The sequence below is a fragment of the Citrus sinensis genome, chromosome 3, assembly GCF_022201045.2.
Source record: "Citrus sinensis cultivar Valencia sweet orange chromosome 3, DVS_A1.0, whole genome shotgun sequence".
NCBI classification, from domain to species: domain Eukaryota; kingdom Viridiplantae; phylum Streptophyta; class Magnoliopsida; order Sapindales; family Rutaceae; genus Citrus; species Citrus sinensis.
The window spans coordinates 49455222-49469870 of NC_068558.1; the positions used below are offsets into that span (position 1 = coordinate 49455222).

General features: G+C 35.0%; 4 protein-coding genes across 4 annotated transcripts; 3 read left to right on the plus strand and 1 right to left on the minus strand.

Moving 5' to 3' along the window:
* Positions 1-31: 31 nt before the first annotated feature.
* On the plus strand, positions 32-2946 carry LOC127901021 (putative RING-H2 finger protein ATL21A). Its single transcript, XM_052436817.1, has 2 exons — positions 32-845; positions 2383-2946. The coding sequence occupies exons 1-2, from the start codon at positions 173-175 to the stop codon at positions 2817-2819; spliced, it is 1110 nt and encodes a 369-aa protein (XP_052292777.1). The 5' UTR covers positions 32-172; the 3' UTR covers positions 2820-2946.
* Positions 2947-3876: 930 nt separating this feature from the next.
* LOC102619656 (uncharacterized) lies at positions 3877-6394 on the minus strand. The gene is made up of 3 exons (XM_006491204.4): positions 5602-6394; positions 4564-5191; positions 3877-4286 (listed from the first exon to the last, which is right to left on the minus strand). The coding sequence occupies exons 1-3, from the start codon at positions 6225-6227 to the stop codon at positions 4140-4142; spliced, it is 1401 nt and encodes a 466-aa protein (XP_006491267.1). The 5' UTR covers positions 6228-6394; the 3' UTR covers positions 3877-4139.
* A 1615-nt stretch (positions 6395-8009) lies between these two features.
* Positions 8010-12600, plus strand: LOC127901019 (beclin-1-like protein). The gene is made up of 10 exons (XM_052436807.1): positions 8010-8340; positions 8849-9189; positions 9317-9487; positions 9747-9871; positions 10064-10112; positions 10508-10666; positions 10837-10922; positions 11587-11658; positions 11952-12101; positions 12197-12600. Exons 1-10 carry the CDS (start codon positions 8190-8192, stop codon positions 12441-12443), a joined length of 1551 nt encoding a protein of 516 aa, XP_052292767.1. The 5' UTR covers positions 8010-8189; the 3' UTR covers positions 12444-12600.
* Positions 12601-12753: 153 nt separating this feature from the next.
* LOC112495772 (probable non-specific lipid-transfer protein 2) lies at positions 12754-14188 on the plus strand. The gene is made up of 2 exons (XM_025092472.2): positions 12754-13677; positions 13874-14188. The coding sequence occupies exons 1-2, from the start codon at positions 13280-13282 to the stop codon at positions 13890-13892; spliced, it is 417 nt and encodes a 138-aa protein (XP_024948240.1). The 5' UTR covers positions 12754-13279; the 3' UTR covers positions 13893-14188.
* Positions 14189-14649: the final 461 nt, after the last annotated feature.

The window sequence follows — 14649 nt, forward strand, 5'->3', positions numbered from 1 at the left end:
ATGGGCAAATTTACAAAGAAGTTGCTGTCATAGAAAGCTAGAGCAAATAAAATAGTCTTTGACTTCAGGTTTGTTTTTTAGTTTAATCAACGAAGTCCCGAAACCAAACATCTTTAATTATCCACTAGTCCTGCTCGTCTCTGGAATTAGTCCTTCATCATTCATCATCAATATGTGTATCATACAAGTTTTCTTCTTTCTCTTCTTCCTTTTTTCCTTTATACATTCAGAATCTTGCCAAGTTCATTTTTGTGCCGATAATATCCCCGTACGATTCCCCTTCCAACTTCACGGCAAGCAGCCCGAAAACTGTAGCTATCCTGGTTTCAATCTTACTTGCACTAGCCAAGGCATAACAGTGCTCAAGCTTCCTAATTCTGGAGAATTTTTTGTCCGCAACATCAATTACATCACTCAACAAATATACCTCTACGACCCCGAAGACTGCCTTCCCAAACGGCTCCAAAGCTTCAATCTCTCCGGCTCTCCTTTCGTTGCTACTTTTGTTTCTCACAACTACACTTTCCTCAGCTGCCCAGCTCAGGTCATAAAGTCCCGCTTCACCACCATCGATTGCCTCAGCAATTCAACAACTTCAGTTTTAGCAACTTCTTCCGTGAGTTTTGTGAATTCAATGATATCTTCATGCCAGATAATTTCAACATTGACAGTTCCAATTTCGAGGCCGGTTCACTATGACGAAGGATTCATAATTGACCTTAATAGTGACCTTCCGTTAACATGGAGTTTGCCTGATTGCATTGATTGCGAAGCAAGAGGTCAAATTTGCGGGTTTAAGAGCAGAAATAGTCAAGAAATTGGTTGTTTCAACAATTCTAAACCAGGTAATTATCTTTCTTAATCTTGATTAATCGAATGCTAATTGCCATCAGAAGAAGGGCCACAGAAACTTAAATACAGGGGATACACACACACACACACATGCAAATTTCTTTTCCTATTAAAGCAATTGACTTAACTAAAGACACTGTTTTGATTGCATGTCAAGCGTTTAAGCTATTGGCATTAGATTAAAGAAAAAGTGACTATCGAAATACAATGTCAGATCCTGGGGATGTGGGAAATGAAAACGTCATTACTTAAATATAATATGATTAGTGCTATGTTACGTTGAACCTAACATACACATACTCACAGCAACAATGCTAATGGTGAGGTCCATCACTGTTGCTGTGAGTGTATGTATGTTACATTCAACGTAACATAGGGTAATCCATATAATATTGTTCCTTCTGATTTACAAGACAATGTCTACTCTTCATAAAGCCAAAAGTCAAAACCCAAAATTTCTATGTTGGTAATTTGTGGTCAAGCATTATTTTAAGGTGCTCTGAGTTGGTGGTGATGGTCGCTTTCTTTATTGGTTTTACTTGGTACATTTTTTTTGGGCCCTTCATTTTTCTTAGGTGCTGAATGTTACTACGTAAATCATAGACTTCATAGCATCTGAAAGGGACCAAATTAGTCGCAGACTTCTGGATGACCATGTTTTTGTTGCATTGTTTCGCCGCCTATGGGAAAAATACAAGGGTGCTTTTACGTTGCATCGAGATACACGTTGGGTGCTTTTACGTTGCATCGAGATACACGTTGGGTGCTTTTACGTTGCATCGAGATACACGTTGAACTCGTTATAAATTTTCTGTTATTGAGTCACACTTATTCCGACATTTCCATTCACATTTGAGAAGTATAATAAAATAGTTGTCAATTGAACCTCGTTAAATTAGTATTTAGTAAATTTATAATTTTGATTAAATAATAGTTTTTGTAAATTTTAACTTGAGACCACGTGGTAAATTAATAATTTAATAAATTTTTAAAATATTTTATTTTTTATTAAGACACAATTAATGTATAAATTAACTAATTAATTAATTTAAAACTAAATAGTATAAAAATATATGTCAATGATTTTCTTTGTTGTTCGTGTCGTCATTAATTTTTTTACACTTTTCATATGAGAAGTCGTTTTAACTTAACATATGAAATAAGACAAAGATCAACCAAATATAATGCCTCTATTTTTTTTTCTTTTTAAATGAGTTCCATGTAATTGTTTTATCAAATGATTGATTTATTCAATTAAGATCAAATTATAATTATATTATAAAGTTTGATAAAATCACTATATTATTTAATTATACTACATTTATACTTCATAAAAAAATTTATTATGAACGTGAAATAATCTTTATAAATTAATCACTAATTTATCGATATATTAATATTCACTATATTAATAAAATTTTCATAATCCCAAAGTTATTAATTTATCAAAATTCTTCTACGTACACTAAACGGCCTGATTATAGGTAATAAACAGAAGGGTGGCTGATCCTTAGTGATGTTAATTTTCAGGGGGATCAAATGGTGGTCTTCAAGTGTTCAGAATACTTGCGCTGTCGATTGCGATACCAGCTCTAATATGCGCTTCTGCAATCGGAATTTGTGCATGCTGCACGGATAGGAGTCGCCTTGGCAGCATGCAGCTTAACTCGACCCCAACAGCAGTAGTACCTCAGCCACCCATAATGACGGTGGGTCTGGATGAATCCACCATTGAATCATTTCAAAAGCTAGTCCTCGGAGAAAGCAAGCGACTGCCTGGACCGAACAGCAGCGCTTGCCCTATATGTTTATCCGAATTCCTCAGCCAAGAGACAATCAGATGCATACCAGAATGCAAACACTGCTTCCATGCTGAATGCATTGATGAGTGGCTCCGATTGAATGACAAATGTCCTGTTTGCAGAAATTCTGCAACGCCTGTCCATGCCAGTTCTGTGAACCCCTAACATTGTAGAATAGAACCGACCTTTTCTTCTCTGTAATTGCATCCGGCACTGTTATATAATTAGTGTTTATTTTTTGGAGTGGGAGTGTGGAGTGTAGATTCATTCTACTTCAGTATTTACTTACCTTAAAAAAGAAGGGAGTGGGAGTGGGAATCCGTGGATCCCATTCAATTTTGGAGTGGGGAGTGGGATTCCCACTCCCATGAGAGGAGGTGGGAGTGGGAATCCACTCCCCCCTCTTCCTATTTTATTTTTATAAAAATAAATAAATAAATAATATCATATTTATTAAAAATAATAATTATATCATATTTATTTTATTAAATTTAATAAAATAAAAATAAATAAATATTATATTTAAATTAATAATATTAAGCATTAATTTTAATAAATATTAATTATTTATTTATTTAATAATAATAAATATTTTATTCTAAAAAAATATTAATTTTGTACTATATTATCAATAATAATATTTCATTTGTGTTGCTATTATTAATAATTTTTATTCACATAATTTAAATTAAAATTAATAAAAAATTATGATTTACATAATTAAGAATATTAGTAATTATTATTAATTTAGAAATATAATAAAATATTTATTTTATTTTCTAAATATTTTATATTAATTTTTTAATTACAAATTATAATTCTGTACATAAGGATAAAATTATAATTTAAAATAATTTACTCCCAATCCAAGACAAAGTAAACAAATAATTAAGATTCTGATTGACAATTCATACTTTCATTTAGTCTAAGTAAGCACCCTACTCACACTCCCACTCCACACTCTTAATCCAAAAATTCTCACTTCAATCTAAAAAATAAACGCAACATTTTATTATTGAGCGTTTTCGGGTAGAAATTGCAGTTTGGCGTGTTTATTATTGAGCGTTTCGGGTAGAAATAGCAGTTTGGCGTCTTTTCTTTTCCTTTTTTTTTTGCCCTTTATTGATCACGTGAAGTTTTCTTATTTTTAGTCCAAGCAAAATTAACTAACCAACCATCAAGTTGCTGCAAAAAATTAACTAACCAGTCATAATCAAAGAAGAGGAACAAACAAACTATTTTCTTATTACTTCCTCACTTGATAGGTTTCCAACATCAACCATCAGAGTATCATTACTGCAGTTAACCAAAACATATCAAGCATCAGAGTATCATTACTTCAGTTAAACAAAACATCTGGTAACATTAGATGCCAACACATGATACATACACTTAAATCTAGTCATGTTCTTTTGAAGCAAACAAAGTGCTTGAGAAAGGCTACAGCGGCACCAGCTCAGATAAAAGGCCGACTGGATAAAACTCTCATTTCTTTGCAAGCAACTTCTTTGGAAGCTTCTCCACAGGTGTAGATTTAAGTAGGAAAAGCCTGGCAGCACGTTCTTGCAAGGTACCCCCACATTTCAGCCCACGCGCTTGAAGTTCTGACTTCAATCTTTCGAGGCCAAGAACCTATATCAGGCGAAGAAAGACAATAAAGGAGTTAGTGGCTGTTGAAGCCAACGGGTGTTCTCATTGACTAAAATATTAAGCAATAAGGCAAGCCAATACTGTTCTCATTAACAGAAATCAGCAATAAGGCATAATCTCGTCTTATTTTTGTTAAACGAATACTTCAATGCAATAAAAGTAACTAGGTTGCATCAGAACGCTAACAGACTAATCAATTATGTCAATCACAAAAATGATGAAAAAGAACAGAAAAAGAAATTTAACTACACAAGCATACCTCCATCTCAGCTGCTGAATTGAATTCATCAAAATTTAACGGCCTTTCCAGCTCTGCCAATGTTGTATTTGCTACAATTGCCCCATCATTAATTGCAGATTTAGAGTCAGAGGAACCACTGGGTTCAGCATCAACAGATCTCTTTTCACTACTTTCCTCATTTTCTGAATTCAAGACATTTGGGATTGGGGGTTGACCAATTATTTCCTCCACACTTTCAGATGCAAATTCACCACAGCAATCATGCTTTTCAGCCTGAGCAGCTTTAGTTTCGGAAACCAATGCAGTGTCTAAGCATGATGTACTTGTAGTCTGCATTACCATTCCTACATGAATTTCAGGTTCAACCATATCATTCTCCTCACGAGATACATCTTCTGCACCAGATTCTGAGCTTTGTTGCACAAGAATATCTTTCTCTTCCTCAGAACCACTCTCACACGAACCTCCACCAGAAAGCACTCTATCTTGTTTCCCACCAGTAACCGAACCCGAACTCCCCTCAGTTTCCTTATTTGTATCTGAATGATGCCCATTATTTAGAACAATGGATTTCTCATTTTCCTCATCGTCGTCATCCTCACTGCTATCCTCATCATCACTTTCACCCAATTTCCTTTTCCCCATCCTATGAAAATGAACAGTATTAAGCATCAACAAACAATAAGAACAACTTCTCAAGATCTAAATAACACCAACAGCACTATATTTGTTATTTAATTGTACAACTAAAATGATGTATTTCCCAATCCTTTCACTTCAGTTTCACATAAACCAGAAGGAAGCATAACAACCTTGAAATACAGTCCTGTAACTTTCCCTAAATTTCTCATCAAAGCAAAGAAATCAGCATAACAAAGTACTTCTCTATTTCAGATTTCCTGGTATTTAGATTTAAGGATTAAAAAAAAATCCCATAGAAATCAACAGTAGAGCAACTCAAATTCCAAGAAACTTAGGGTTTCACAAATTCAATCATCAATGAAAACAAATCATTTAAACCGTAAAAAAACTAATAATAAGAAAGTAAAGTCTTACCAAATCTTCATCCTCTTGGCCTCCATTTCGTTCGACTTCACCGCCTTTCGTTTTCCATCGGCACATGCCCGTCTGACCGCTTCTTCCACCTTAGCCATGCACACAGCCGACTCATCTCTATATTTCTTCACGTACTTCTCCGCTTCTCCATCACCAACTCCTTTCTTCCCCTTTTTCGCCGCCTTCTTGAGAAACTCCTCCGCGATTTTCTCCAGCCTCCTCTCCTCTTCCTCCGCTTTCCACTCCTCCAACTTCTTCTCCGCGTTCACGTGCCTCAGCCTCCGCCCACTCATATCGCGACACGCGTCGAAGTTGTTCGTCTTCTTTTGACCTGCTTTCGTGGCCGCGCCACGGAGTAACGATCCGAACCCGCCTTTGCCTCCCAAGAGGCGGAGCACGAGGTTGAAGGTGATGTGATCATCCGATATTACGGTTCTGTCCTTCAACTGGAGGCCGGAGTAGATGAGGCGCTGAAGGTGGGTGGGAATTTTGGTGGCTTCGTAGATCCGATTCTTAATCTCGTGACCGTACACATGGCAGGTTGTAAAATTTAGGGTTGTTGTTTTGCCGTTTAGGAGCTTCACGAATAGCTGCAGTGCCTTCGGGCTGGTGGCTTGATCTTCCATTGATTTGCTTGTGCGAGGGTATTCGTTTCTGAACAAAATTAGATCGATTATTGATTTCAACTTGAATGATTATCGATTGTTGATGTATATTTTGGGTGGTTGGCGTTTTATCTCTAATTTTATACACGACCTCCTAATCCTATCCCATTCCCTATCCATCCGGTATATAGAAACTACTTAGGAATACTCATTTTACGCAGAATGGGATATTTTTATATATTGTTCAAATATCCCTAGTTATATATGTTTTATCAACGAATGACAGAAGGTATTAAAATTGTATGAATAGGCCCTTACCTACTACCCTGCACCTTAGCCGTAAGGATAATTTTTAAAAATCTCCCCTGAGGTTTGAGGCTGTTACAAGTAGATGGTGAAAATCATTTTATTTGTAAAAGACCCCCTACCGTTAGTTAAAATTTTTATTGACTAACTTTTGACTTTAAAAAGACAATATTACCCCCAATATTTACAATTCTAAATATTTACAATTTCATAAGTAATTAAAATAATTATTTTCACCATGATCAAATTATTGATATTTTCTTAAAATCTTAAAAAAATAAAATTACAAATCTTAAAATAATTTTTTTAAGTTTGTAATAAAATTACAAATCTTAATTATTTGATATAAAAATATAATTTTTTAAAGTTTGTAATAAAATTACAAATCTTAATTATTTGATATAAAAATATAATTTTTTTAAGTTTGTAATTTTAATTTTTTTAGGATTTTAAGGAAATTTTAATTGACGTAAACTTTTTTTTTAAGTTTGTAATAAAATTACAAATCTTAATTATTTGATATAAAAATATAATTTTTTAAAGTTTGTAATAAAACTGAAAACACATCTTGCTATAATTAAACAGGCGTTTGGTTTTGATTTTTTAGTTTATTTTATAATATAAATATATTTAATTTTTGGTAAATTTAAAAACAAATTTGATAGTTAATATTGAAAATTGTATTTAAAAATGAAAAAGTGGAAAAATAGAAGAAAGTAAAAGGAATTTTTTTAAATAACTTTAATGGAGCCCACTTATAATTATTTTATTATTATTTTGATGTTAAAATTTAGTATTTTCTAATATGACCTGATTAAGTCTCAAATGCACGTGTAATATTTCGATTGAGTTACTGTAGATCTCATCAAAGAGCTCTCTCAATAATAGTATGACACATACAACACTATAAAATATACAATTGTGCATATCCAATCATAATTTTTTTAATATTTTTGTCATTATTATAAAACAAATACAATTATTTTCATAAAAAATTATTTCTAACCCTCACAAAACATTTTTAAATATTTTATTTTCTATTTTTACAAAATGAAAAATGAGGGTTAAGAAAACAATACCAAACAAACGCTGCATTCTTAATTTCTTACCCAGCATTGAATTAAATGAGTTTTGACGAATGACTCTCAAAATGTCAACTGTGCACGCAACTGTAGGTGTTCTTTTTTTTTTTTGGAATGTTTGATAGGAAGTTAGGAACCGTAAACACTGTAGGGTGTTTGGTCTTTGAGAGGATCAATCTGAACAAATTCAAAAACAATGTTCCTATTTCAGAAAATGATAAAAAGAGGCACATGTGTAATTCTAAACCGGAATTCCTAGAAGTATACGGTATAATCCGGTGGGCCCAGTGATCATTAGGAGGCGGGACAAAGAAGATTTTTCTTTTTGCTGACGCGACACCACACTGTCGATTACGTGCTTCAAACGATGCGTTTAAGTGTGGCCAAATACGAAAGAAAATCGGATGTAAATAAGACCCGAGTCCCGGAACACGTGTACTTTACCCGATCATCCTAAAAGGGGATTTTTTTTTAATTAAAAGGGAATGATTGTTGATTAGGATTTGATTTCATTCTCATCGTCGAGCTCGGCGAAGAACCAGGTTGGAATTTTTTTTCAGCTGCATAAAGAGAAGATTAGTCGAATCAGGATATAATGAAGAAAGAGGACGCACCGGATAAGGGTCGGACCTTGTCCGTGGATCCCAATGTACCTCGATGGGTTTGCCAGAACTGTCGCCACTTCCTTTGCATCGTCGGCGTCGACTCTTACGCCGACAAGTACTTGAACGACTCTTCTCGCTCCAGTTAGGTCTTTTTTTAAAAAAAAATCTTTACTCTTGCTTTTTCTGCGATTATTTTAAATTAGTTATTACTGTTGATTGTGGATTTTAGAGTTGTTTCCAACTGAATCATGTTGTTGAGTATCAACTACAAATTCAAGCATTTGTGTGTATGGGTTTCTGGTTTAATTGCTATATCTAGTCATATGGGCGATTGAGGTTTTATTCGGCAATTCAAACGGCGAGTTGTATCATTTGTGCCAATTTTGCAAAATTATGCCAATAAAAATTCGTAGACTTATTCTCTCTTAGAGTCTGGTTGTGAGATTAAATTGTCCCAAATCACCAAATGTGAGTTATTCGCAGTGTTCCCATGCAGACAAGAACACCTTTTCAGCTGTCAAACGTGCTTGTGGGTTTATGATTCATTAGTAATCAGTTCTATATGTCAACGTGTTGTGGCAAAACTTTCATATATTTTTCTTGGAAGGGTAATTGTTTCTAATCACTTTGGTTGAATGATCATGTGCAGCAATGCATGGTTCTTCAATCCATGCGTCCAACAGTGTGTTAGGTTCTACGCGAATGGACAATTCTTTTGTCGTGTTGCCGAAACAAAGACCCCAATCACATGGGGTACCTCCACGTCCTCGTGGCTCATCTGCCCAATCTGAGGCGAGTCAGTCTGGAAAGGCAATGGATGAATCGTTTGTAGTCATCTATAAATCTGAGTCTGCATCAGATGGAGGTGGGCCCCATATACCACCACCAGAAGGAGGAACTAATGGACCAATGCAGCCGAACAACTCCGGGTTCCACTCAACCATAACTGTTCTGAAGCGTGCATTTGAGATTGCCACATCCCAGACACAGGTGTCCTAATATGAAGGCTTCTGGATTGGTTAACAATTATTCTTTGATTGTTGAAGATTTTTTTGTGGCATTTGGATTATGATCTCTGTCTCTGTCTCTCTCTCTCTCTCTCTCTCTCAATTTCCAGGTTGAGCAACCTTTATGTCTCGAGTGCATGAGGGTGTTGTCTGATAAACTTGATAAGGAGGTTGATGATGTTACCAGGGACATTGAAGCATATGAAGCCTGCCTTCAGCGCTTGGAGGGAGAAGCCCGAGATGTTCTTAGTGAAGCCGATTTTCTTAAGGAGAAATTAAAGGTGCATATCCAAATTTGTTATTGATGCAATAAATCATTTTTGCGTTCCACTTTTGTAAACATTTGTTTCAATTTAGAAGTAGAAATATTTGGGCTAAATATGTGCAAGAAACGTCTCCACCCCTGCCCTGTTCTTTTCATGAACTGATTTCCTCCTCTAAACTGCCGTATTGATCCAAGAATCCTTAAAAAGCTTGTAGTGACTAAATGTTTTCCATCTGAGTCAAATATTTGTTTAATATTTTGTTGATGGCATTTAGATTGAGGAAGAGGAAAGAAAACTGGAAGCAGCAATTGAGGAAACAGAGAAACAGAATGCAGAAGTAAATGCTGAACTGAAGGAACTAGAGTTAAAATCTAAACGGTTTAAGGAACTGGAGGAGCGGTATTTTTTTAACATATACTAGTTAGCTAATCTAGTCTCTTTTGTGCATTTCCAGATAAAATCATAGTGTTATTGACTACATTTTATTTTGCTTTAAGTCCTTTCTTTTCTGATTTTGTACACTTTTACCTGGAAACACTCCAAAGATCTATAGTTGTTCTTACTTATGTTTCCCAAATTCAATGTTAACAGGTATTGGCAGGAGTTCAATAATTTTCAGTTTCAATTAATTGCTCATCAGGTGAGTTGTTGATAGGTCTTTCCTCCACTAGCATTATCCATTGAAATTAGTGTTAAATGGATTAAAAAGCTCCTTGGGCTTAAGCACTTGATTGTTTTGTTGTTTCTTTCCTAATGGTGCTGCAAAATCCTTTATTGATTCTTTTTTGGGGATGGTTACAGTAGAATAACGGTGTATTTTATCTGCGGACATTTATTTTAAGACATTGTAAATAGATAAGGGAAATGCTTCTTTTTCTTTTTTTTTGGTTTGGATAGTTGGAGAATTCACATTTCTTTTAATCATCTTAAGTGCAAATTTTGTGATCTTTTTGCAAGAAGACCATCAGTCAGCCTCTAGTGTTTTATTAATCTTTTACCCCCTTCTTTTGTGATTGAAAAACTGTCTGCTGACAGGAAGAGAGGGATGCAATTTCGTCTAAGATAGAAGTTTCACAAGCACATTTAGAGTTGTTGAAGCGAACTAATGTACTTAATGATGCCTTCCCTATCTGGCACGATGGAGAATTTGGAACGATCAACAATTTTCGGCTTGGACGGCTTCCTAAAATCCCAGTAAGAATTCTTTTTTCATTTTTCATTGGCTTCCTACATACTGGTGGCTTCCTGAGGATTTCTTCCTTTTTTTCTTTCCATTTTGAGTTTTTTTTTCTCAAATATATTCCCTAAATAAGATGGGAATAATGGTTAACTTTTGATGTTTACTACATTGTGGAAACATTTAGGTTGAGTGGGATGAGATTAATGCTGCCTGGGGCCAAGCTTGCCTTCTCCTCCACACAATGTGTCAGTATTTTCGGCCAAAGTTCCCGTATCCTTTTTTTACGAGTTTGTGTTTTCTAGTCATTGTTGATGGTAGGCTCTTTTAATTGATGATGTTGAGTCTGGAAAGCTCATACATTTGAGTATGTCCTCATCTAAGCAGATGGTTGTGCCTGTACAGCATGCCTGGTGCATGAGATGTGTGAACCATTTGGGAAAGTTATATCTCGTTATTCCTGTGTTATTTTTTACCGAAAAAGTTTTCATCGAAACAGTCTCACATGTCAGCTTTAGAAGGTATACCTGATACCAATTACATATACCTTCTTATCACATGGTTATGTCTTGAATGATAATTTATTCACTAATGTAGTCTGCGGCAGATACTGAGGTTGATGAATGTTTAGATTCCACTAATGGTCTAGATAGAGTATGTCTCGTATATTGTCTAACAATGTCAGACAGAGGTTGTCTTGGCAACATAGCTACTTATCTGGGTATTTTGTAGGAACAACTTATTTTGGGGATGTTATGGCAACCATCTCTAAGACTAAATTGTTGTATTTAGGAGCATACTGCGATAGAAATCCTTGTTCTTGCTCCTTAACTTAAAGCACATAAAAGCATCCTTAATAAGCAATTTTATACTTTTCTCTGAACCTATCTACAAAATGATATGTGATTGTGATATATCCTTAGCCAGCGATTTTCAGATATCGGATAAAAATCATTCCAATGGGGAGCTACCCACGAATAATGGACAGCAACAACAATACCTATGAATTGTAAGTTCTAACAACACCATTGATGTCGATTTTGAACTAATTCATGAGTTAAATGATTAGTTGAACGTGGAACCTGTATTCTTTTGGTACATGGTGCATAAAGTGCGATTTGATCTAATAGTTGACCAGTTAATTTGAATTTGGAGATGTCCTTATATTAAGTTTGTAGACATTGAAAAAATAAAATAAAATAAAAAAATAAAAAGCATTTGTAGATCCTGCCTCTATTTCAATTGTTGGTTTTTCACACTGTACTCTTCTGGGTGTTTTCACTAATGTGAATATATTCTTAGGTTCGGTCCAGTGAATTTGTTTTGGAGCACTCGCTATGACAAAGCAATGACATTGTTCTTGTCATGTCTCAAGGACTTTGCAGAATTTGCAAATTCTAAGGATCAAGAGAATAACATTCCACCAGATAAATGCTTTAAATTGCCCTATAAGTAAGTTTTCTTATCTGTATGAATGGGAACCACAAATATAATTGGATGTTTTTATCTTGATTCCCTCTCTCTGTTCAATTATACAAATTTTGCAGGATTGAAAATGACAAGGTGGAAAACTATTCAATCACGCAGAGCTTTAATAAGCAAGAGAATTGGACAAAAGCTCTCAAATACACCCTCTGTAATTTGAAATGGGCTCTCTTCTGGTTTGTTGGGAACACAAACTTCCAACCCGTTTCTGCCATGTCCTCACCTGCTGAAGTCTCGGCTGTAGGCTCTTTGTATGCAAAGCGTGGTGCTGACCTCAAATCTGTTGGTCGAAATTTGTCAAAGCCATGATATGTGAAGAAATGCAATCATTGTTAACCGGTGTGTAAATAGGAATCATTATGCTGTTCATAGCTTAATTGCTATTGTATAATAGGAGTTGTTTGGGATATCACAATTTGAAAAATAGAAATACGAGATCTCTGATCCTCCATTTCGTTTTAAAACATTTTTGAGGCCCAGATATCTTCGGATAAGAAATCTGGTAGGATGGCTGTGGTGGGAACAATTCATTATTACCATTCTGTGATAAATACAAAGAATTACAGTGGAGAAAATATGAGAACCTGGGGTACATCGTCAATGGTTTCAAGGGGGAAATTCTGGGCAAGCATGTTGCTATGACCTCGGTAGCGACTATGGTCCGTCTGGTTTATAATTGAAGGCAAGGTTTTTTTAAACCTTTATTTGTTTGATTTATTTTGGTGGCAATATTAATACCCGTTTTCCCAAACAGATATTTGTTTAAGCAGCAACCAGATACCTGATTCATCCTCATTTTTGAAGAAGCATATAAGAATCAAGATGCATGACAAATGTCAAAAAGAACAGGAAAAAAAATATTGCATGACAGCAGTTCATTTCCAGCACGAAAAAAATGCTTCTTTCATTCTACAAACAGTTTGATTATTCCCCAAGAAACAATAAGATGAAGGGTACATGCTTTCCATCCAGTCTAGAGGAAGTAAACAACACAACATCAAACCATCACAACAATAGCGTTGCGTGCAACAATTTGAAAAAGTGAACGCATGCACAAGCGCACAAATTTTATATAAAAAAAATCTTTATTTATTCCCTCAGAAAACATTAACTTCACACAGAAGAAAAGAAAAAAAGAGGTAATAATGAATCGGCCAGCAATTGTGTTCCTGGTGGTAGCCACTGGTCTTGGAATACTCTCATTATCAGGCCCAGCCGAATCATTATCGTGTTCTGATGACTGCCCTGCACCCAATCCCCCTCCCCCTAGGGTTGAGTGTCATAAGGTGGAGAAAAGGTTTGCTCCATGCCTTCATTATATTAAAGGTAAAAGCAAACACCCCTCAAAAGATTGTTGCCGCGGCGTTAAGAAAATTTCTAAGCACGTAAAAACCAAGGCGGATAAAAAAGCTTTATGCAAATGTATTCAGAGATGTTTGCGGGGTGTTGACCATTATGCTAAAAGTTGCATCCCTTCAATTCCCAAGAAATGTGGAATCAATTTTACTCTCCCTCCAGTTGATGCTAAAACCAAGTGTTCCAAGTACGTACGTACTGTGAATCCTATTATATATGTATTATAGGATTCACCGTAGCTACGCACCCCTAACCACTATAGCTAGCTTTAGCTTTTTCTTCTCTTTTCTTTTGCTTATTTTTAATGCATGCATAACATATATATAATTGCATATTTGCATGTGCATGAAAGTTTCTGATATTCATATTTTTTTCTCGTGCAGGATTACTATGTTTGATTAATTGCTGCGGGATCACTTGTTCGTGGAGATGTTTCCCTGCATGTTGCGCATGCCAACAACAAGAAGTATTTGTTTTTTTTTATATATATCGCAATACGCAAAGACGTACGCAAATAAATTCTGTCCAAGGACATGCAGCAGCTGGCTAATGAGTCTGTCTAATAATAATTGATAAACGATGTCGCGTAAACTAGAGTGGCTATATATGTATTTGATAGATATACTTGTAAAAATGAAATTATTATTATTATTATTTATGTATGATGTTATGATCTCCTTTCTCATTTGTTTTTTTCCTTTTTTACTCCCCTCCGATCAATAATTGTAAAAGATCATCCTTATATATATATATATAGAAAATTATTAAAAAAGAATATAAAAGTTAGATGAACATTATATTGTATAATGGAAACATGATCATTTGGGTAAATTAATTAGCACCGACAATCAGACTTGTCTTGGTCGACATAGCTACCTGTATGGGATATGCATGCAACTCCAAGACTAATTAATTAATACACTAGCATGTTCTTTCTCCCATAAATTTATAGTAATACGTAGAGCAAGGAAAGCAATATGCATATGCATCCAGATCCAGTCTGTTTGAATAAACAAATTAAAATGACTTGGCACAAACTCTCAAATTAATACATACCCTCTGTAATATGAGGTGGGCTCTCTACTGGTTTGGCTGGAATACAAATTCAATCTATGGATGTTGACCCATATGTGTAAATAGATATCAATATGCAGTTCAC